Source organism: Simochromis diagramma, unplaced genomic scaffold (assembly GCF_900408965.1).
Source record: "Simochromis diagramma unplaced genomic scaffold, fSimDia1.1 OVJJ01000302.1, whole genome shotgun sequence".
NCBI lineage: Eukaryota > Metazoa > Chordata > Actinopteri > Cichliformes > Cichlidae > Simochromis > Simochromis diagramma.
In genome coordinates this window covers 4,652,336-4,674,978 of record NW_024386792.1, presented here as the reverse complement: position 1 = coordinate 4,674,978, position 22,643 = coordinate 4,652,336, and the positions used below count along the sequence as shown (strand labels likewise).

Below are 22,643 nucleotides of genomic sequence, written 5' to 3'. Positions count from 1 at the left end.
CACCATCAACAACTGTGTCACTATTTGTGGAGAGATTATTGTTTCAAATCCATGAGTTTCTGGCTGGAATCTGAATATAATTAGTTAACGTGAATGTCTGTGTATGTAGACAGCAACATATTTGTTATTCAAGTGCCATCTGATAGCAGACTGACCATTTTATCATCATCATGACAGACAGCAACTGAGTGTAAGTGCTGTCCTCAAAGCAGCCATTTCAAAGGCAGTGAGATTGCAAGTTCATTGCATAAAGTCGAAATAATGTTCTCCAATCACTGTCTTCACTAGTGTGACTGTATCATAATGTCCTGCAACATAACTTTCAGCTGTTTTAATTTGCTCCTCTTAATGTCAGAGTATAATCCACATTCCCTGAGCAAATTGTATCTTTTTTCTGCAATATTAGTCATTTGGTCTTCCTTTTGAGTCTTTCATATAAAAAAAAAAAACCCAACCCATATACCACATACATTCCAACATATTTGGCGTTGCAAATACAAAGTGTTTCTCTGAAAAGTGCAAAGCTGTGTCACTGTGAAGAATGTTCTGATTTTATCTAATGATGTTTTCATGCTTATTCACTGTGTTACACCATAAACTGTATTCAATGTGCTTTGATTTGAAGCAACGGTGTTCTATTACTTTTAAACCATATATCTGAGTTTCAAAGTGGTTCATCATGTCTGCAGCCTTGTCATTTGTCAGCCTATTGTATTATAGAAAGCCCTTACTGTCTGCTACAGCTACACCACATTACATTACACGGCTTTTCACTTCATCAGTTCATGTGGCAAGGGACAAAGACACAGAGGCAGGAAGCATTAGATAATAAGTTAAATATATGATCAATTGTTCTCTTGATTGATTTACCAATGAAAAGAAAACCCCTGCGCAATTCAGTGACTTGAGATCTATTTAATGCACGACTGAGAGACAAGAGGGAATACAAAGCAAATTAAAATCGATTTAAATTAGAAGTTGTTGAAGTGGCTGCAGTGCAGATTCAGATATACCTCTACGGATGCGGGGACTTTTACAACTTAATTGCTACAATATGCCGTATAAACGGAAGACATTCGTTCGTTCTCCGTCAGAATTGGTCACTTAATGAATCTGACTTCAGAATACAGCCCCAAAAATAGAGCACAGTTTCACATTTCGCAGGACTTTAAGATAACTAAGAGGACAATTTTCCCAAACAAACAATAACCTTTAAATAAAATGTCAGAAAGTAATCATACAGTTTTAAAATACTGTAAGCTATGAAGAAATTATTTTAATTAATTCTTTCATGTTCACCATCATGGACTGGACTGTTAAACCAAAATACCCTACCTTTTAATGTGCATCAAGACTGTTTAACACACAGTTGGAACCCAGCAAAGTCAAAATCAGCTGACTTGCAACCTTGCAATAACCTTTAATTTATGGTGTAATGCTTTGAGCACAGTACTTTATGTCCTTTGCAAACACTACTCTGTTCAAAATGTCCAATTAAATGTTCCTGCCAAATGACATTCTTTGTTTTTGGCTTATATTTAAGCTCAAAATCGTTTTCTGACACTTCAATTTGGCTGCTCATATCCAACAGGGGTCATTAGCCTTTTGAGCATTCAAATACACTCGAGCAAAAGAGGCACTGCAATCTTTGCAAGTAGAAGTAATTGAGTTATAAAATATATAAATATATCCCCTTCAAGCTTGGGTCCTCTACCAGAGGCATGGAGGTTAACGGTCCTGTGCAGTATCTTTGGTGTTCCTACGACTGCAAACTTCTGGACAGAGATCTTGGATGTTGTTTCTGGAATCTGCTAGTTGTTGGAGCTGCTCGCCCAGTTTGGGGGTCACCTCCCCGAGTGCTCTAATTACCACGGGGACCACTGTTGCCTTCACCCTCCACAGCTTCTCTACCTCCTCTTTGAGTCCTTGGTATTTCTCGAACTTCTCGTGTTCCTTCTCCCTCACGTTGCTGTCACGTGGTATAGCTTTCTATCACTACAGCCGCCTTCCTCTGCTTGTCCACCAGTTGACTTCCAGATACAGACGGACCAACTTCCAGACAGACCAAGAAGTCCCACAGGATCTTAGCTCAGTCATCCTCAACCAATCTGGAGGGCATATCCCATTTTGACCTTGACACTTACAGACCCTGCACCTTGTTGTTACGTGCTGGATTATCTCAGGGACATTTCCACACAGCCTGAACCGTCGGGTCTTGCCTGCTATGGTTCAGAGTGTTTAAATGAGAAGCTGCATCTATTCATTCTGTTTTATAAAAGCAATTGCAGCATTAGGCCGATCAGGTGTTTTTATTCAGCAGTGTTATATTTAATATCGCAAAGGCTTGTCTTGTGATGACTTTTCCAGAATTTGTGTGTTGATGAATGCCAAGCTTTTTGAGACACATTAATAGTCTGTCTGCACACAAAGGCTGTGGGCAGACAAACCTACTTTTGCTGATGTGGGAAACACATCATCAGATTCCTTTAAGCCAGAGGAAGTGACTTTTTTCCCCAGGAAAAACCCACCAGGAAAGAATAAAAACTTTCCTGTGCAGCAGTTTGTATCAGCATTACAGGATAAACAAACATTCCTTATTTAGGAGGGGATTCATAAAATATTCTGGTTAGTCGAAGACATTCCTGTCATATTAGCAACACCAAAAATGTCCAGAGTGTGAAATTCTGGCATAATTTCTAAATGTTTTAGAATGATTCTATTGTAACAAATCGCTCGTGTCAGTAATTAGTTTACTTAACATGTTTAATTTGTGTGTGAGTGGCAGTATAGCGTATTAACTGCAGAATAATGACTAAAACCATACTTTGCAACTCTTCTATCTGACAAGCAACATAACTCACCTTTAGGAAAACTTAACTAAGCTGTACTGAATCTTCTCCTCCTGTAATCACTCTTGAGGCAACAGACCAATAGCCAACAATCAGAGCCTCAGCACTATTTACGATCTATGTTGACACAGAAGATAGATGAGAAAACCTGTAACCCGCCACAAATTTTTAACATCATTTGGCAGGAAGGCCAGAGATGAAAACAAACTCACTGCAACTCAATTACAGCATATAATGGTGCAACTGCTGACCCACTCAAGCTGAAATGTGTTGCCTCAAAAATGGATAACACTAATGACTCAGCTGGAGACGTTGGAGATGTGGCTGGTATTTTTACGAGCGCTGAAATCAATCATGTCTTCTTACTAAGGTGGCAGATTTGCTGCCCTTTATCAAAGTGAAAAAATAGACAGATGCCGTTTCTAGCTAAATATACATTCTGCTTAAAAATACAGTGCAAACCAAAGCATGAGCAGTTTTCAATGCTGCAATCAGTCAGTACTACGTACTAGTAAATCATTCGACATTCAGCAATTCATATAGTGCTTTTATTACCTTTATACTATGAGCTTATATAACCTCCACAACATGTCTAAAGGTGTAATCCTAAAGCCAATCATAGTGTGAAGGGTGCCCAGGGATTAGCTAAACAGCACAAGGAGTTTTAACAGTTCTGTCAGGCTGTATTTTGCTAATTTCTGATATCACCACAATGACATTTTTAATTGAGTAAATTAGCTCATCATGGCATGCCAACACATTTTCATTACCGCTATATAAAATGAACCCAACACGCGCAAACTGATATTTGACCTAAATATGTTGCTGAATGAAACATCTAAAGGATCAGAACCACAGGACAAAGTTTCCACAGGACTGTATAGAGGCGTGTGGAAATTTTGTCCTGTGGCTTTGAACAAAGTACTCATGACTTTATCTGTTGTGTTGGAATTTTGGCTCACTCCTCATTGTGGCCAAACATCTACACCTTTATGTTGTCTCTCCAAAGGACACTGTTCCAAAAGATTTCTTTAGATGGGTCTTTTTAAACATAAGCAGTGCTGCCATGTTTTAGACAAAAGGAGGGCTGCATAGAGTCCTGTAAAAACCTTCTATTTTAAATTACTATATGCTCAGTGGACCTCAAATATCAGTAGAGATTTTCACAGCAACACACAAAATGTTGTAAATTTCTAGAAGCCTAAAAGAGTAAAAATTAGTGATTCACCAGTTCACCAAGTCAGTGGGCTATAACACCTAGAGGTGTTGATATATTCCAGTTTTCCAACAATCTAATAAGGTGATGAATCTAATGATGCAACCAATCATGCTGCAACCTGTAAAGAGGATTTATTCATCCAGATCAAGTTAAACTGTTGTAAAAACATTCAATTTAACTCTATACTCTTATCCCTTCTCTGTCAGCCAGGAGCTCAGGGGACCAGGCTAATGTAACTAGTGACTGTTGTAGGTTCGGTGAATTACTCATCTGATATATGTGACATAAAGGTTAAAAACCAGCAGTACTGGGGGCGATTGTGGCTCAAGAGTTGGGAGTTCGCCTCTACAATGTAGCTTGCCATCACCAGTGTGGCACCAGTGATGCATTCTCAATCATCCAGGGAAGTAAATCTCCAAAAAGTTGATTCTGTTCATCTGGACGTAGCGTTTTGTGGGAGAAACGTTTCGTCACTCATCCAAGTGACTTCTTCAGTCTCAGCTGACTGCAGGTTTCCCCAAACTTATAAACAGTACATTTGCATAATGACTGAAACCAGCCCACTGAAGGAACAATGGGCTGGGAGGTCAGTTCCTTAATCTTAATTACGCGAATTCTCATGACCATTGATCAACAACCACTGACCAAAACCCACTGATCAAAGACCACTGATCAAAGACCACTGATCAATGACCATGAGTACCATTCACAGACAGTTGGGGAATGACCTGACCTGCAGTCAGCTGAGACTGAAGAAGTCACTTGGATGAGTGACTCCTACAAAACGCTACGTCCAGATGAACAGAATCAACTTTTTGGAGACAGGCCATTTACCATTTACTGGCCAAGATCCACAGCTACCATCTCTTTTTATATACTCTAATTTTTTGAGCTTTTAAATAGTTTTCTGTATTTATGTTTTTTGTTCCTCCAGAAGATGAGTGAACATTATCCTATATGTCTGCCTGACAACTAAATGAACATTTTAAAAAAAGCCAACAACCAGTATGTATGAAGTCTTACAGATCAGTGTACTTCTGTCCATATGACAGACGACAGATCATGTTCGTGATCCTGTGGTGCTGAGAAGACAGCAGGTTTTTTTTCCTTTCTTGAATCCATGCAGAGAGACACCATGTTGTAGAGACACGGGAGAATTGAACACATGCTGTGTGAGCAGTGGTATTGGTCTGACAGGACCAATGTTCCCTCTAATTTTTCATGTGTCATAGCGAACACACCAACTCCCTGAGCGGTCCCTTGGACCACTGTGAGCAACAGCAGATGTATGCACTGTGGTCACACAGTCACAAAAAAGTAACTGAGTTATGCAAACAACAACATTTTCTGCAGCTGTTTACCTAAAAATGCAGCCATTTCAAACTATTTACAGAATAATCAGCTGTTCTGCATCAATTTTGATGCCACACAAATAATTTGTGCCACTCCAAAAAATAATTTCTGTCCACTATGAGATAAAGAAGAACAACAGCCTGATACCTGCAGGCCTGACAACAGGAGATGTATCACTCCTGTAACATTCAGCAGTCACCTCATTGTTCTGAACACATAACAAAACTATTGACTACACTACAGACTAACTACACAAGATTTGCGCTAAACGTCGCAAATCTCTCACATCTCAAAACCGCCGTCACTCCTAAAGGGTGGGGGTGTGTTTTGGTTTCATCTTTGCTCACAGGTGGAGACTGCTTTCGAGCGTTTTCCTGATAAAATGCTGATTTTATCGTTTCTTCCTGAAGTAAATATAAACAACGATAGTATTAAGGAAAAAAACCAAACATTGCAGATATTTTTATCATAACTCTGGATTTACTTGGCCAATCAACACAATTTAAAAACTGGTATAAAGTCCACACTTTTTTCGTCAATTGTTCCGTCTGTCCTGCTCACATCTCTAATGGTTGTACACGTTGTCATTACCGTGGCTTCACTCCACATCAGCCACGTCGCTTTGCTAGCTAAAACACCGGTGTCGGCACATAGCCTGTCAACGACGTTGATTAGCTGCGTATATACGAATGTGAATCACATCAGCGGCTGGACTATGGGATAAGGTGGCATCGTTCTAATCCCATACGGGAGCAGCCAGTCACTTACTGACTAACACTGCAAAATAGAATTGTTAAATTATTCATTTTAATTTAAATTCAGGTTAGATTTTTTTTCTGTGCGCAGAGACCGTGCCAGCAGTGCGCAATTGCGCACGTGCGCAGCTTAGAGGGAACATTGGACAGGACTATGATTTAAACAAGTGTGTCATGTCTGACGTCACTTTCTTTTCTTTTAACCAATTTGTGGTTTATCTAACATTCGGTCCTCATTTTTAACCTGCAAAACAGAAAATGTATGTGAACATCTTTACCTGGAGGGAGCAGACTGTAAAGATGGCTGTCCTAATACAGATATTATGGAAAAAATATCATGTCCACCTGCCCTGCTATCTCTACAATGAGTAGGCTTTACTGTCAGCCACACAGATATATGACACTGCCTTAAACACTCAGCTCTGGGCCTTAAGCTGTAGTTATCCCATAAGCGAAGGCTCAGAGGCCTAACGTCTCACCAAAGGGATGACTGACATTTTAGAGAGGAGATTGCAGACAGTAGCGAAGGTTTAACACTAACAGGACTATGACTGCACCTTTAACTCACCAGCTGGTAAACAGTGCAAGCAGGGATGAGTCATTTATTAATGGAATGCAGTTAATGATTTGTTCACTGAGGTCAGTGGTTTTAAAAATTGGAAGAATGTTGGACCTGAACATGGAAACTCATCCACCTCCCAGAGAACTGCTTCTCTTCTTTATTGTAACCATGTGCAATTTCAAAACCTTTGGATTTTGTTTTCTATAGCACCAATTTGAAAAATGTTGGGACGCTGTGTAAAAAGTAAACAAGAACAGAATGCTATGATCTGCAAATCTCATAAATCCACATTTTAATTCGAACACAAAAAACATGTCAAATGTTTAACATGAGAACTTGAGTATTTCAAGAAAAACAGAAAAAATGTTTTAAACAAGTTGGAACTGGGTCAACAAAAGTAAGTAGTACTAAAAAGAAACATTCAGAGTAACACATAATTAGGTTAACTGGGGCATTCATTGAGTATGAAATCAGCATCTTTGAAGTAAAGGTTCACCAACCTTCAAAAATCTGCATCTACAAATTGTGGAAAAACTTCATGAAAAAAATCAGAGAAAATGGAGAAATCTCTGTGCGCAAGGGGACAAGGCCCAAAGTCAATATTGGATACTGGTGATATTCAGGTCCTCGGGCAGCACTTCATTAAAAACAGGCTGGATTCTCTCATAGAAATCACTGCACTGCGTCATCCATAAAAGCAGGTTAAAGCACTATCACGCAAAGAAGAAGTCATGCATGGCACGTCCTCCAGACTAACGAGGAGAGGGACCATCCAGCTTGTGATCAGCACTCAGGTCAAAGGCCTGCATTTCTAATGGTATGGGGGTGTATTAGCGTCTGTGGAAGTGACAGATTGTACATCTACAAAGGCATCATCAATGCTGAAAGGTATATACAGGTATTAGAGCGACATGCTCCCATCCTGACAACGTCTTTTTCAGGGAAGGTCTTGGATATTTCAGGAAGACAATGCTAGAGCGCTTACTGCATCTACTACTCTCTCAAAGGTCCAGCAGCTGGTCTCATCAGTTCCCAGATGTTTACAGACTATTGTTAAAAGAAAAGGCTACACAGTGGTAAACATGACCCCATCCCAACATTTCTCAGATATACTGTTGCCATCAAGACCTTATTTTATCAGTTTAAACATTTGATTTGATTTCTATGTTCTACTGTAAATAAAATATAGACTTTAATTTATTTATCCCGTCTAAATGTAGTACTTAGACATGAACATTTCCAAAAGAAGAGCACAGTGACAAATTAAATGAAAGTTCCTAATTTGTGTGCAGACACAAGTAATAGGACAGCCGTGCCCACTGACTTTTGTTAATGAACTCCTCTTATGACGAATGCCACTCAGTTGCCATATTTGTCACCCTTTGTTTGTTCTGGTAATTATGTTTTCATTTCTTGTCCCTCCTGCCATATTTGTGCACCCACTCAACCTCCTCCACAGTCTGTCTCTTTTCGTCTCTCCCTCCCAACCTTTTTTAATCATATTAGTTATCAATAATTAATCTGCAGCAGCTTGCCCACCCGGCTTGTTTAGCAACGTCTGTCATCCTGTTAAGTTAATGCAGGACTGAATTAGAGTAGCAAGATAGGGTTGGGGGATCCTCCATGTATTACAGCATCTGGACCACGCAAGTGAGTTGTCAGGAACTATAATGACCAACACCACATTATCCTTTCCCTCAACCCCTCCTCAGAGTCCAGGCAGGCAGCACCGAGGCTTAGCCATCTTTATTTCTTATCAGCTGGGCAAAGCAACAAAGGAACAGAGACAAATATCTCATTATGTGGATGAGGGTAACTCAGTAGAAAATTAATCACCAGCTGTAATGTTAATATGTGCATAGTAAGCTGAAAAATGTATAGGAACATGCTGCTGCGAGGGAAAGAAACAAATTCAGAATGATTGGTCTTTTATACGTTTGCTACTCCTGTAAACGGATAAAATGTATAAAAATGATTCTGTTCTCATTTTATTTAATGGGACTGTGTCTTTGAGGGCATAAGCTTGAGAACAAGCCCCATACAGAGTGCAACATCTTGTACTGTATATGCATGCTGTTCATACGTTCTAGCTTTTGAAGTTCAAACTATATGCAACACATACATCACCTTTGTATTTCAGAATGCATTTTCAACAACACCTCGTCATTGCCAAAATCACGCGTTCGGCATCTACCTGTTAAACCCTGGGACAAATGAGAAGCAGACTAATTACTTCCAGTCTTCGCGTTAGACCTAACTGCATGGATTAATTTTATTATGTAAAACATTTGCAAAAAAGATTGCACGCCAAGTAACTGCATACTAAATGGAAGGTTGGATATTTATAAATGAGATGTGAGACTCATGCTTTTGTTTGCTCCTGGCACAGGGCTGTATCAGTTTTGATGCGTTTATGTGCAACAAACACAGACGAGCACATGGCCATGTACATATTTCATTTGCCCCTGATGAAACCTGCGTTGCTATGGAAACTCTTTTAACAGGAACTTCTCCTTATGCTTTCACCCCAAAATCGATCCTTGAGTTCAAAGTTTTCCTTTATTTGTGCACTTAACCCATCGGGTCCGAGGATACTTCAGGATTTTGATCTAAGACTGGGCTAAATCAGACACCTGTACCTATCCTCTTTACAGTGTTTCTTAAGGACCCTCGACTATGTGAGCAGATGATTTTCACCATGACGGGAAAACACCGTCAAGGTGAAAGGAACGCTTTCACAGATCTCCACACAGCCCCATGAAAAGCTAAATACATACTTACTGCTTACATAGAAATTAAGAGGGTAAGTAGCAGTGCTGCTAATCAGATTCAGCTGATTAAATGGTCATTAGCAAGTATGGACACCTTTGTTAAAGCAGAAGTTTTGCTCTGGTCTGAACTAGTTCAGACTCTGAAATGCTCAAAGAAACTGCAAAAATAAGAACTGCAAAAAAACCAAAGAAAACCCCCCAAAAAACAAGACCTACATTTCTTGAAAGGGTTGCCAGGAGACAGTCTATCCTTTTTAAAATAAAGTATTGATAATTCATCAAACACAGCATATCAGCGCAAACACCTCAAACCTACTGTGAAGCATGGTGGAGGACGGGTATTGATTTGGGCTTGTTTTGTAGCCACAGGACCCGGGCCCCATGCGGGCATTTCAGTGCCATGAACTCCTCTTTATACCAAAGTATGCTAGAGTCAAATGTTAGGCCATCTGTCTGACAGCTGAAGCTTAGCCAAAACTATTTCATGCAAAAACACAATGACCCCAACTATAGCAGCAAAAATACAGATACCGTGTTTTAGCCAGCCTCAACCTGACTGAAACACTGTGGCACAATATTGCAATGTTTGCAAACCTCAGTGAAGAAGAGTGGGTAAAAATGTATTCACAACCATGTAAGAAACTGAAAAAGTCTTGCAAAGTTATTGTTGCTAAAGGTGGTTCTACAAGCTTATGATCGAGATGTACTTAGTGTTTTACAGGACTGCATAAAAGCCTTCTTTTTCAAATGTCTGTGTGTGATGTGTATGTATGTATGAGCAATTTAGAAGCCCGTCTGTGTATTTGTCTGACTTTGTGTTTGTGTGCATGACTACATGTGTTGACACAGACGGGAATATCAAATTCAGAGATAGGTGCAGTTATCATACCGTTAATCTTGTCCATTTCAGCCAAGGTCTCTTGGTAGGAGCTGATTATTCCTGCATATCGTGTCATCACCTCCTTCCGTAAGTTGTCCCAGTGAGGGGAAAGATCTCCCAGCTCCTTTAGATCCTGCACCCTACAAATAAACACAGATCTGTGAGGACCATTGAGGTATTATTGTAGTGCTTTAGCTAGTGTTGTGCCACTTTCATAGTTTTTATACTTCTTTCAAAGGAACTTAATCTTTTAGTTCAGGTTCAAAAAACTATTAGCAAACCTCTTAAAACACAGACAGAAGTTAAAACATACTGAAACATGCACGCACCCTGAGCCAGATAAACACAACTTTAAACCCTGGACTAAAATATCTGGTGTCCGCTGATCCACTTTGGCCTTTCAAATTCTCCCCTCACTACTCTTTCTTCTGCGATTACTAACTCTTCTGCTGTCTGTGTATACTGAAACAAGCAGGTGTCTTTCAGTTAGTTGCGCCTGCAGCTTTATGCCATAATAATTTGTGGTCTTTCTTTTGGAAATAATTGCCAATATGCGTCATCAGACATGATGATGTGCACAGACATGATGATGTCTGTGCACATTTGTGTCTTGTTTGTGTGTGGAGCAGCTGATTTCCAGCTAGGATGCATAATCTCTTTCTTTGGCAAATAATTTGAATATGAAAGGGAATATCAGATAGACACAGATAATCTACACACTGTCCCTGTGGCAGCCAACCAAGTAAATGCCAGAGATATTATAGAAATTAGAGGTTAAAGGAGGCTTTATACGCTCCTCTGATCACATATTACAAATGTAAATCAGCTATTTTTAGATACCAGAATTAGAATTTAGGATTTTACACAGCAAATGATTTGACCAACCAACAAGACAAGGAACTGATTCCCCTCAAAACAGAAAAAAAAAACTATGCTTTCATCCATCAGTTAGTTTTATCTTCTTATCTTTGAAGGCGCTGCAGGAAACCTGGAGCCTATGTTAGGTGACATTCGGAGAGAGGTAGGGTACATCCTGAACAGGTTGGCAGTCAAACAGTGCACCGCATTGTTTATCAGCTGATTAGAAATAAGAAACAGTTTCTTCTGAAATGCCACAGCAAGTGTGAGGTCATTCAGTAACCGTGTCAAAAACAAGAAATTAAATCACAATTATCTGCGTGGGCTTATGCTTATGAAGGTGAGGAAAGAATATAATTCAATAGTTTTAAGCATTCATCTCAATTTATATCCACATACATGTAGGCTGTGGTCACATATCAAAGATTTTCTTGATCCTTTTCATAATCAATCAAGTTTTAATCAAACTTGGACCTTGAAACCAACTGGAAGCCACAATATGGGCAACTCTGTAAACATACTGTGCATGTGGTTAAATTGTAAGTTCTGCTTATGATGTATAAAGATAGACTTGATGGAAGTAAGCATATTTCAGTAGAATGCAAGTTTGTCAGACCAAATAAAAGTAATTACATCTAAGTCTTTGCCAGAATAGACACTGAGATAAGTAACTAATGGATCACTCCATACTAAATCAGTCAACTCTGAGTAAAATTCTCACCTGACAAGATACCCTACATTAAACATTATCCCCAACTATCTCAGGGCCACAAGTGTTTCACCCCTTATACCTGTACACTGTGCTCCAGTAGGGCAGTGCTACTGCAAAGACCAAATTAGTCTTCACCTGCTCTTCTCAACCACAGCTATTTTCAGCTGCCCTGGCTATCTTCCCAGTGGCTTTCTCCGGCTGTTTGGGTTACATCCTCATCCTCATGGGAAATTGTGGAAAGCCACCTAAATAGGGAATAAGGCTACTTGTCATTCTTTGACAAGAGCCTCATCGATCAAATGCTGGTATTCTTCAGTTGGTGAGAGACTGCTGACCTCTTTGTCCAAAAGGATGATAGTGGGCAATCTTAACTACTCCTGATGGTACTTGGCGGCCTGTTGGATCAGCTGGTCAGTGTTATTTGGTTAGATAAAAAGTAGGTGTGAACCTGATAGTTAAAGCTATAAAACTGGATGAGTCCTCCAAACATCCAGGATATCCTGGGACACTTTCTGTTTGGATACAACATACACATTGGTGAGTAGATTATATGTTAATCTGTGAATAGTAATAGACCATAACATATTTAAACTTCTAACAGGAGCATCTCTCAAAACTCTTCAGTGCCACTGGGCAGTATTTATAGATCTTGAAAGTGGGGTCTCATGGTCTTGAAGTGGATCCTTCTTGAGATTTTCCAACTATTTCTGTTACTTTAGTCGATGGCAAAGTCTGTCATGTTAAAAGGGATGTGCATCTTAAGTGTTGGCAGCAGGAAAAAACTGTTTCCTACTGAAACATCTCTGGTGGGGTCATCGTGTCCCACTTCCACACTGTCCTTAACTTCTACCCAAGGACATATCAGGTTCCTGCTCTTGGGCTTTCCAATAGGAGTGATTTGTAAAGTGGTTAGGGTTAAAAAAATGTTTTCTCTCTTGACATTTCTCTCTCTGGTGTTTACAGTTTATCTTCTTCCTGCAAATGTTTTTTCTATCTTTCAGCACCTTTTCTTGAGCAATGCCGGGTTTTTTTTAATGTGATCTGTCAAAGCCACCTCTTGGGATCTGCTGATGGCTTGCTGGTGTCTGCCTTCCTTCATGGCATCTTGGCGTACCTGTTGCACAGCTTGCACCATGGTCTTTATCTTCTTGGTTACATCTCCTTTCAGGATGCTGTCCAACATATCACTCAGATCTGTATCCAGCTGTGCCCATCTGCTATCTTCTGCCAGTGGAAAATCCAGCTCTGGTTTCCTCTCAGAGTCCTCTAGCTTTTTGATTTCACCCACTTCTTATGCTTGAGCAGGTCCAGTGACCTGTGGTTTTCCTTCTGGCCCAATTTCTCTGCCTGGCAAGCAATAAATTCACAGATAGCCCTCAGCCCCTTAAAACAGCATAAAATGTTTTTTTTATGTTTCTGTAGTCACTCTTTGCACTTTGCCTTTGGTGAATTTTCACACTATGTTTGTTCTTAAATATTCCATCACAAATGTGCTCTTTTTTTTGTCACAAACACTTATCCTAGAAAGTACTACAGACATTGTTTCTACACTGCCTACCTGCTCAACAAAACAGAAACTAGCATACCCACCGGTTATATCAGAATAGTTTTACAAATAAGAGTACATATATTGGATGACAGCAGTGGACTGTTAACTGGCAGTGATATTCAAGTTTCCTAATATTCCAGATTTTCAGAGTAAAGGTCGCTTATATTGCTAGTGACAGCAGAACATTCATGTGATTTGAAAATGAGAATCATTGATACTTTTGTGATGTAATTATCTTCAATTAAAAAGACACTTGAACCAAGATCGGTGTAGATGTAATGCAAAATGTTTACAAAATGGCTTGAAACTCCTGTTGTTTTGTAAGAAAACAAAACAAAAATATTTGGCATCAATCGGGAAAAGGAACAATCCCTGCTAACATTTTAAGACCCTGCTAGTGTCTTTAAATGTTGTGCTGTTTAGATAATCTTATAGTAGATTTTCTAGCTAGTGGGTACTGAACAGACCCATGTTTCCACTGGTTTCACTGAAATATACATTGTTCTTAATGAATCCACTTGACCAATTGACCACTTTAATGATCAAGGAGACAGTGGTTTCAAGTTTTCTGATTTAAGTGTTAAAATAGTAAATATATAGCCACAATGGTCTCCACTAAATATCCTTAAGACACTGCATCACAGGCTCAAACCACACTATTGTTCTGTTACTTTGTGTCTCAGGTCAAGGTGGATGTAAATAATGGTTAAAACAACAGATACGCATATCTGCTTGCTAAATGAGGGTTCCGAGGCACAGAGATGGTGAACAGAGATATACGATAGACTCACCCCCTTTAATCACTGCGCTATTGTCTGGAAAGGGTAAAGGTGTGATAAGAGTAGGTATGAGCTGATTAAATATGCATGCAAAAATAAGGTCACAGATCCTAGTATAACATTTAACAGACAGCAGATGTTAGGGAAAATGCATTTTCAATGTCACATTTAATATTATAGAGTAAGATGATGACTTTATTGCATTTTGAAATGATCTAGCCTGTAGTGAGAACAAACAACAATCATCCACTTTTCCTGTCCTCTTTGTCCTATTGTGTATGTTGTTTTGCCTTCTCGATTATCAACTGCTTGGATATTCGTTCTTTTTGCAGGTATTAGGTGTTCAACATCAGGATTTAGATATTTGTTAATATTCATTGCTGATTAACACTAAAACTCTAAAGCCCAAAAATAACATTCAGGGAGACTCTACTACATTCCAATTCATTACTCATGCTAAAATAACTTTCTTTGGAATAACACAGTATATTATACAGTTGTTTTTTTTACACTTTACACAGGCCATGGAGTGCAAGTCAGCAGCAATACTCTTCTACACATCCAATCGGTAAGCCGGTTTAAGCTGCTCACAGTTGCTGCTACCTCTGCAAGCCGCTTTGTCACCCACCTCCAATTCAACGCCTCCTTTTCATCCTACATCTAACAAGGTCGCCACGATACTAGAGTTTCAAACTTGACAATTTTGTATAACACGGGGGGAAATTGACAAGCTTATTTTTTAAAATATATTAGAACAATACAAGGAATAACCGTCATTTTTGAGTTATCTGACATAATGCAAACACTATGTTACTGTATTTGAAGATGAATTTTAAGAGTCTTTTATGTAGTGCATTAAAAAAAAAAAACAAGTCACATTTTTCCTATCAAATTGTGTTATCCTGTTAAATTAACGCTGTATTAGTGTTACAGATAGGCAGGCAGGAAGCTACCTAGCTCCCATATTAGTGTTATCCTTTTATTATTAGCCGCTAGTCACTGGCTAAATCATAATGTGGCTGTCAGATAATTGCTGACCGTTAAATGGCTAATGTTAACATGTGTGCCTGCCTGGTTAACATTTGTGATAAGTGTTTATTAGTTCAGTGTTGGAGCTTTACTGACCTCTTGAAATTCCTCCTAAAGTGTTGCTTATTGTTGAGGCCTTTAGGTATTTCAGCTGTAACTGAGAAGAGGGGCTGTGTGCAGCAGTGTTGTGAAACTGTGCCTTAACTGGAAGAGTGAAGACGGGACTGTTGGCATTAATACTGTTGCAAATGATTACCTAATTCAATATTTTATTTTTGGCTAGCGGATAGTACTTTTTAATTTCACGTTAAGTTATTATCTAACTTAACGTGATATTTATCGGGTTTTTTTGCCTGCTCTGTTTTGTGGTGGGGTTTTACTGCGGCTCTCACCACACCAGCCCTTACAAGGTAAGCTCCATCCACCCCACCACTAAATATAAATTACTGCAGTCAGAGAATAAAAATAATATTTTCAGTATTGTGGCCCTGACTGAAGCAGCATCTCTTTCAGTTATAATAAAATAAAAAAAAACAAAAAACAATGCCCTACAGCATAAGAAAGCAAAAAAGGTAAGAAAAAGGAAGATAAGAGGATTAACTGGATAAAATTCATGAAAGATATTTGTAGTTATTATAAACAATGACTTTTTTAAACTGACATGTGATGCAGATTAAAAACAAACAATAGATCGATACAGATAAAGAAGAAAATGTGTTAAAATTGAGTCAGCCAGCCAGATGATTCGGATAACAAAATACATTTCCAAAAAAGAAAAGACCTGTCATGTGGCTGCCTTTATTTCATGGCGCATTATAGTGACTGTTCAGTTTAATAACTAAAGGCCTTTTGTGTGGGGGCAATAAAACCTCTGTGGCTGCGCTGAAAAGCAAGCATTTTTCACCCCAAATACCTTCAGTTTATTGTGAAAAAACGGCTCCATCAAGACAACAAGCACAGCCATTAATCCAGATCTTAGATGTAAAGAGCAAGTGCAAACAAAGATGGTGGATGCCAAAATGTCACCTACATGATCTTGACACGCAAACACAGTACTTGTTAATTAACACCAAAAGCAAGGGCACTTTTTGTTTTTTCATTAATGAGAAACCAGACAGCTCTTAATGAGGGAGGTTTTATCGATACCCGCACACTTTGCTGCACATGCGTTTATCTTCTTCGCACACATACACACGGCGACGCGCACAAGGAGCCACAGCGGAAACTCTACTGCCTCTGTGTTCACAGTCTTCGATTAGAACATGAGTGGAGACATCAAAGCTAACAAATAGACGGAAGAAATATCCAAGATTATCACAGAGTGCTAAAGCAAACTAAGCCACGCACCATCCGCTGCTGCACTCACAACTTTACAGCAGTAACTGAATCATTAAAAACCCTGAGCTAACACCGCTGTGAGCTTGGCTGACGGAATCGGCAAAATGGAGAGGCACCGTGGAGAAAGACAACATTTAAAGAGGATTATAGAAGAGGTGCTTGAGCGACCAAGCTGGAGATATGGTGCACATGGGTGTTAATAAACGAACACTGTATACGGTAGTCATGGTTTGGAGCCTGCTGAGTGCTCATGAGCTGTATTATACAGATAACGCATTTCATAAATATTCTATAATTGTCTTCTAAATTTAGCTAAGATTTGAATTATCAGGAAGTAAGGTTAAAAAGGCAGCAGAACAGCACCGATGCTCTAGGAACACGTTACTGGAAGGTGAATGGGATCCAGTGCATATGCTTAAGGAAGGGGTGTGACGGACACGTGTCCTTGATGTTGTGTGGCTGTGTGAGGCTTTTGTTACATGCTGTGATTACAAATGGAAAAACATCCTCCTACTAACGCACTCATCCAGATCTCTGATTGGATCTTAGTGTGCCTTGGATTGAAGTCAGCATAAAGAATTCATGTGTGAGCGTGTCTATGTATGGACTGTTTATGCGTTATGTATGAGAAAGGGCTGCCAGAGACAACAGGCCAGTTAAGGAATGATCTGCCTTGACAATCAACGGTCGAGCCCGAGGGGATGGTCTAATTTTTCCTTTTTCTCACACAGTATCAACTAGACTCTGTTTTGATTCCAAGTAAAGTCTTTAAACATACAAATAGAGCTGAGGTTGTAAAGGGGTTAGTTTTAAATATGGGAGGAGGCTGTTGCGGTCTTTAGGTTGTTTGTGGGTTGTGTATTGTGTATTTCAGTTTTCTAGTTAATCTCTGAGTTTGGGTTATTGACTTGGTTTCCTTATAGACTGAAAAATGGTAAATGAACTGGTTCTGATATAGCACTTTTCTGCTCTATCCGAGCACTCATTCACACCTGGACTTTCTTTTATGCTTTTTGCATGGAAGTCCTTTATATCCAACACATCATCAAAGAGCAACTTGGTGTTAGCATCTTGCTAAGGATATTTAGTATGCAGACTGGAGCAGACAGGGATGGAACCACCAACTTTCCAATTACTAGATGACCTGGTCTATCTCCTGACCACGTTGGGTCCTGATTCCTATATTCTGAGGCTTTCATTACTGTCGTCCTTTGTGAGTTAGTTACAGTGTTTAATATTTAGTTGTTTGCATTCTGTGTTTTTTAGCCTCCCCTGTGTACTTGTGTCCAGCTGTAGCCCCAACTGGTTGCAACAGATGGCTCCACCTCCTTGATCCTGGTTCTGTTGGGGGTTTCTTCCCATAAGAGGGGAGTTTTTTTTTTTTTTTATCTCACTGATGGATTTTCTCTCCATTATTGTAAGGTCTAGACTGAAGACCTTCCAATATAAAGTGTCTCGAGGTGGCTGTTGTTGTGTTGAACTAAACCGTGCCATGTTTGAGTTATTTGTCTTTTTCAGATGCTTTCTGTTTGGCTTTTCTGTTAGGTTTCATTGTGAGTTATGCTTTAGTCTGTTTTTGAGGTTTTTTGAACTTTTTATATTTGAGTTCTATTACTTTTTAAAGATTGTGTTATTTATGCTCAGTTTCCTTCTTTATTATAGGTTTCTTCTGTGTTTAGTGATTCTTACGTTAGTTGTTGTTTTACTTTGGTAGTTAGCTGCCGCCTGTTCTTTGCACTTAGTTTTACTCTCAACCCTGCCTCGGTTGAGCGGTGTCAAACATAAGGCGGGGGGGGGATCTGCCCAGAAGACTAGCCTACAAATCCCAGATCCCTGTAAAAATAGTTGTGTCTTCCCCTCAGTCTTTGTTGCAGTGTCTGCTAAGCTCCCCTCATGTGTTAACCCCCGTGATTTCCTGGGCTAATTTTGAATCTCAGCTTCTTGTTTTTGGATTTACTTTGGGCTTTGTTTCTGAGAACTGCGAGTCAGCCAAAATAAAAGACCTGCCTTCTGTTTAATCAGTATGGCTCCACAGCCTGGGTCCTTAATCTCCACGACAAGAAGAAGAAATTAAGGTCCACACAACGAATACGTCTGATTTTTCAGATGCGCTTACCTACTCATGTCCTCCTGAATGTACAGCGCGAGCAGCTGTTTGGGGATACTGAACGACAGAGTGCACTCCTCCATTTGTTCCCGCACAAGCATCCACTTGCTGTCCACCGTTTGAAATCTGTACACTTTGCATACTGGGTTCTTGAACACTGCCAGAGAAAGACAAAGGGATGGTGAGAACAAAGTAAAAAAAAAAGAAGTTGTTCACTGAACCATCTGACACAGCAGAAAATACATCACATCCCCGTTATATAAATTTTAAAGAGTTTCTCTTTAATTTTGCAAAAGGTAAACAGACTTTTACATCAGCTCTGACAGCTGCTGGCCTCAAGGACGTGACAGACCAGATAGACTTCAAAAGTCTTGAAAAGTCTTGTGAGGTATGAAGCACAAATTAAATTCTATAATCAATAATGGTGTCTGCCGTAGATAAGAAGTTTCTCATTTTTCAAGGCCTTCCTTCCCTCTCTCTTACTCTCTCTATACTTCAGTTGACAGCACAGCAGAGCAAAACACGTAACCTTGTCCTACTAATCTTTGCCTTATTATTTCCTCCATTTCCATTTTAATTGCTTATTTATTGTGCAACGCTGAGGAACGGTCCATTGAATCATTTTGAAAGTTTCCTTACGAACCCCAGTGCCCAGCTCTTCCATTAAAACTGATTCACGTTGAGTCCCATCTTCATTTTTTTTCTTGCAGAGAGTGGCTAATAGCAGCAATTGAAGGCTGGAAACGAAAAACAGCTCTAATGCTCTTATCTGCATGCTAGCAGCAGAGGGCAAGAAAGCTGTGAGCCTTAAACTGTGTGTAGTACTCCTTTCTGTTTGCAGAGCTGAAGCACTCAGAGTGAAACCTTGAAAATCTTGCAATGGGTAGTCAAACATGCGTAGCAGGAAAAAAAAAAAAATCGAAATATTTTTTTGCCTTAATTCATAAATGGAAGCCATACTCATGCTCCTACTGGCAGTGCAGAAAACAGTCCCCATAAGAAGCCCTTATACGGCACTATAACACTGATGGAAGTAAACTGTTGTTGTTTTTTTTCCAAGGTTGTCTGTCTGAGTCCTCGTTTTGAAACCTAGTGTCCGAGCCATTAATCCTCACGCTGCTACGTCATTTGTCCTCGAGTGTTAAAGTTCAGCGATGCCCTTCAGATGGGTTCCAGAAGGCACACGACAGTGGGAGTCCTTATGTGGTAAGAGTTTTAATTTAGGATGCAATGTGATGCAATGTGCTGCTTGACTGACTTAAGCAGCAGCTTTATATGTGGTTTAATAAAAGATAGTTTCTTAGTAAAAACTGGGTAACCTTTACAAATCAAAACAAAACAACTGTAATAAAAAATGTTAAAAACTATTCCAACAATTCCCATCTTTGCCACCAGCCAACAGTATTTCATGCTAGTCTGACTGGATTTGATTGTTTGGTTAACGTCATCATTTCGGGACCAAATCCAACAATAAATGAGTTTAGATAATCGGTTTGTGTTGTAGACTTAGAGCTGGGCGATAGAACGCTAACGATATGTATTGCGAAATAACTTTTTCTCGATAGAAAAATTAATTTATTGCGATGGGCCTCACCGCTCTTGTCCTCTTAAAAAAAAAAAAGAAGAAGAGCCAATCCAAATTAAGTAGTGCAGAGCCGAACCAATCACAGCTGCAGTGTCACGTCACGTGACTTGTTACGTACAGCACAAGCGCCAAGCCGCACATGTGTATTTGTTTTGGAAAGCAGCCAGTCGCCGTGCCGCCCGTTAATGGAGGAAATGAGTGTGCCGACTAGAGAAAAATCAACCGAGAGCGTGACCGAAGGTTACCGAAGATAAAACAGATGATGGTTCCAATGCCGGAGAGATTGTCGAACGGAAGAGCCATAGAAGTTCCGTAGTGTGAAGGTATTTCGGCTATTTCAAGTCAAACAGAGTAGCGCACACTGTAAATTGTGTCGATAGCAAGCCTGGAAATACAATAAACCGGTGCATGCTCAGTCTCTGACTGGAAGCGCTAATTCGTCATTCGGCTTTTGTCAGACTAAAGTAACTGTTAAAACTGTTTGAAAAGCGAAGCTATACAACAAGGAGAGATTGAGAATTTCCTTTTAGTTCTCAGTTTATTTGATATTGACAAAAGTTAGTCAATTTTGTCTGTTCTTCTGTAAAACAAACTAAGATTTATTTTTAGAATTAATAATTTCTAAGTGGAATTGACAATTTAGTCTGTTTTGTTTGTTCTATTTTGAAACTTAAACGCTTTAGCGGCTGCCTTTTGTGTAGTTTGCAATATTTGCCTTTATTTATCTGAAAAAGTCTCATGTTTTTTAAGTACATCTCCCCTGTTGAACTTATTATGGGAAATAAATATTTCAATCAAAACAAGCTGCTGATTATTTCACATTTTACTTGTGAGTAACGGCACATTTAAATCTTACATATATAGTTATTTGGCTTATATCGTGATATATATCGTTATCGCCTGAAATGAAAAAAAACATATCGTGATATGAAAAAAATCTCATATCGTCCAGCTCTATGTAGACTTCCTTTGGTGTTATAAAACCATGAACAAACATTCTTCCTTACCATCTGATACCATCCCCACACTGTTTTGGTACTTTATATAGATATTACAAATGCATATACAACTCCATAGCTTTTAATTATTCTTAACAAATCCATGGTTGACACCCACTCTCCAACAAAGTGTACTACCACTCAGGAATTTAAACATGATAATAAAGAGGAACAAATGATCAGGGTACAGAACAGAAGTTCCATCCTTGTTGGGGGTTGTATTTGTGGGGTTTACATATGGTCCATGTGCTGGATGCTTTTTATGTGATATCTAGATGATGAGAATAGCAAAGAATATACTGAAATCAAATAGAGAAAACTACCATACAGTAACCACAGCAAGCACAGCAAGAAATGCAGCAAAAGATTTTCCAAAGCTCTGCACGAAAGGCATTTCTATTAGTGTTAATCTTGTGACTTTTTACTGACTTCACTGCATAGCAGTAGACAGGCTACTACACTATAAAAACTCCACACAGACAGCAAGAGATTCTCTTAAGGACAATAACGATAAGTCAGACAGACTGCAGATGGGCTTAATATTATTTTTCTACGGCGCTTAAGATGTCGAAATTAATGACAATTTAATTATGACTAGCCTGAACAACTCTTGAGAGGGTTCATAATTGCATCTAAATGAAATGTGAAAATCAAAAATCATTGGCACGGGGATTCGAAAAACTTTAATGGGTTGACAAAAATAAATGAGGAGATACATGGAGAGAAAGGGGTGAGGGCACAGCCTTAATCGGAGGAGCAACAGTTTGCTGACTTCCACCTCCATCAGAGAAGCGGATTAACCCCCGGACTCCCCCCTGCCGCCACACTAATCTGTCCACCAATCAGACGCCTCCGTTTCCCTTCCTGACACCTCTTAAGAAAATGACTTGCCGAGAATTGCTGCGCGTGGGCTCTGCTATCTCCCCGTTCTCTGCATGCTCATTTTGAAAGGTAATAAAAGTGGAAGACTAAATTGCGTTACTCAATCTGGCTGTATCTGTGGGGAGGGTATTGTTTTGACAGGCTGCAGATGTGCACCTGCAAACATGGCTGCAGTTCACTAGTTAATCACAGTAGAAACAGTAAGCAGCAATGACACCATGACAACAGGCGTGCGGCTGCTGGGGAGCTCGGGGAGGCTAAGGGGATCCAGGTACAGGAGAAAATGGATGTGTGGAACAAATGGATGTGTGTCTCCCAAGTTTCCTTTGAAAAAGGGGCTGTGAAGTTTTAACACAGCAGGAGTTGTGACCTTTTCAAGTCACACGCTTTTCCGTCTACATGTCTTTCATTTTCTCT

At 39.5% G+C, this 22,643-nt stretch overlaps 1 protein-coding gene across 8 annotated transcripts in view; it reads right to left on the bottom strand.

Moving 5' to 3' along the window:
* The window catches only part of inpp4b (inositol polyphosphate-4-phosphatase type II B), a 179,484-nt gene that overhangs the window by 51,497 nt on the left and 105,344 nt on the right, over nt 1–22,643 (bottom strand). For all 8 annotated transcript variants that reach the window (XM_040023896.1, XM_040023897.1, XM_040023898.1 and 5 more), the window contains 2 exons: nt 18,771–18,918; nt 10,399–10,529 (listed from right to left, as the gene is read on the bottom strand). In XM_040023896.1, coding sequence (XP_039879830.1) covers nt 10,399–10,529; nt 18,771–18,918 — 279 coding nt within the window. The remainder of the gene's footprint in view (nt 1–10,398; nt 10,530–18,770; nt 18,919–22,643) is intronic.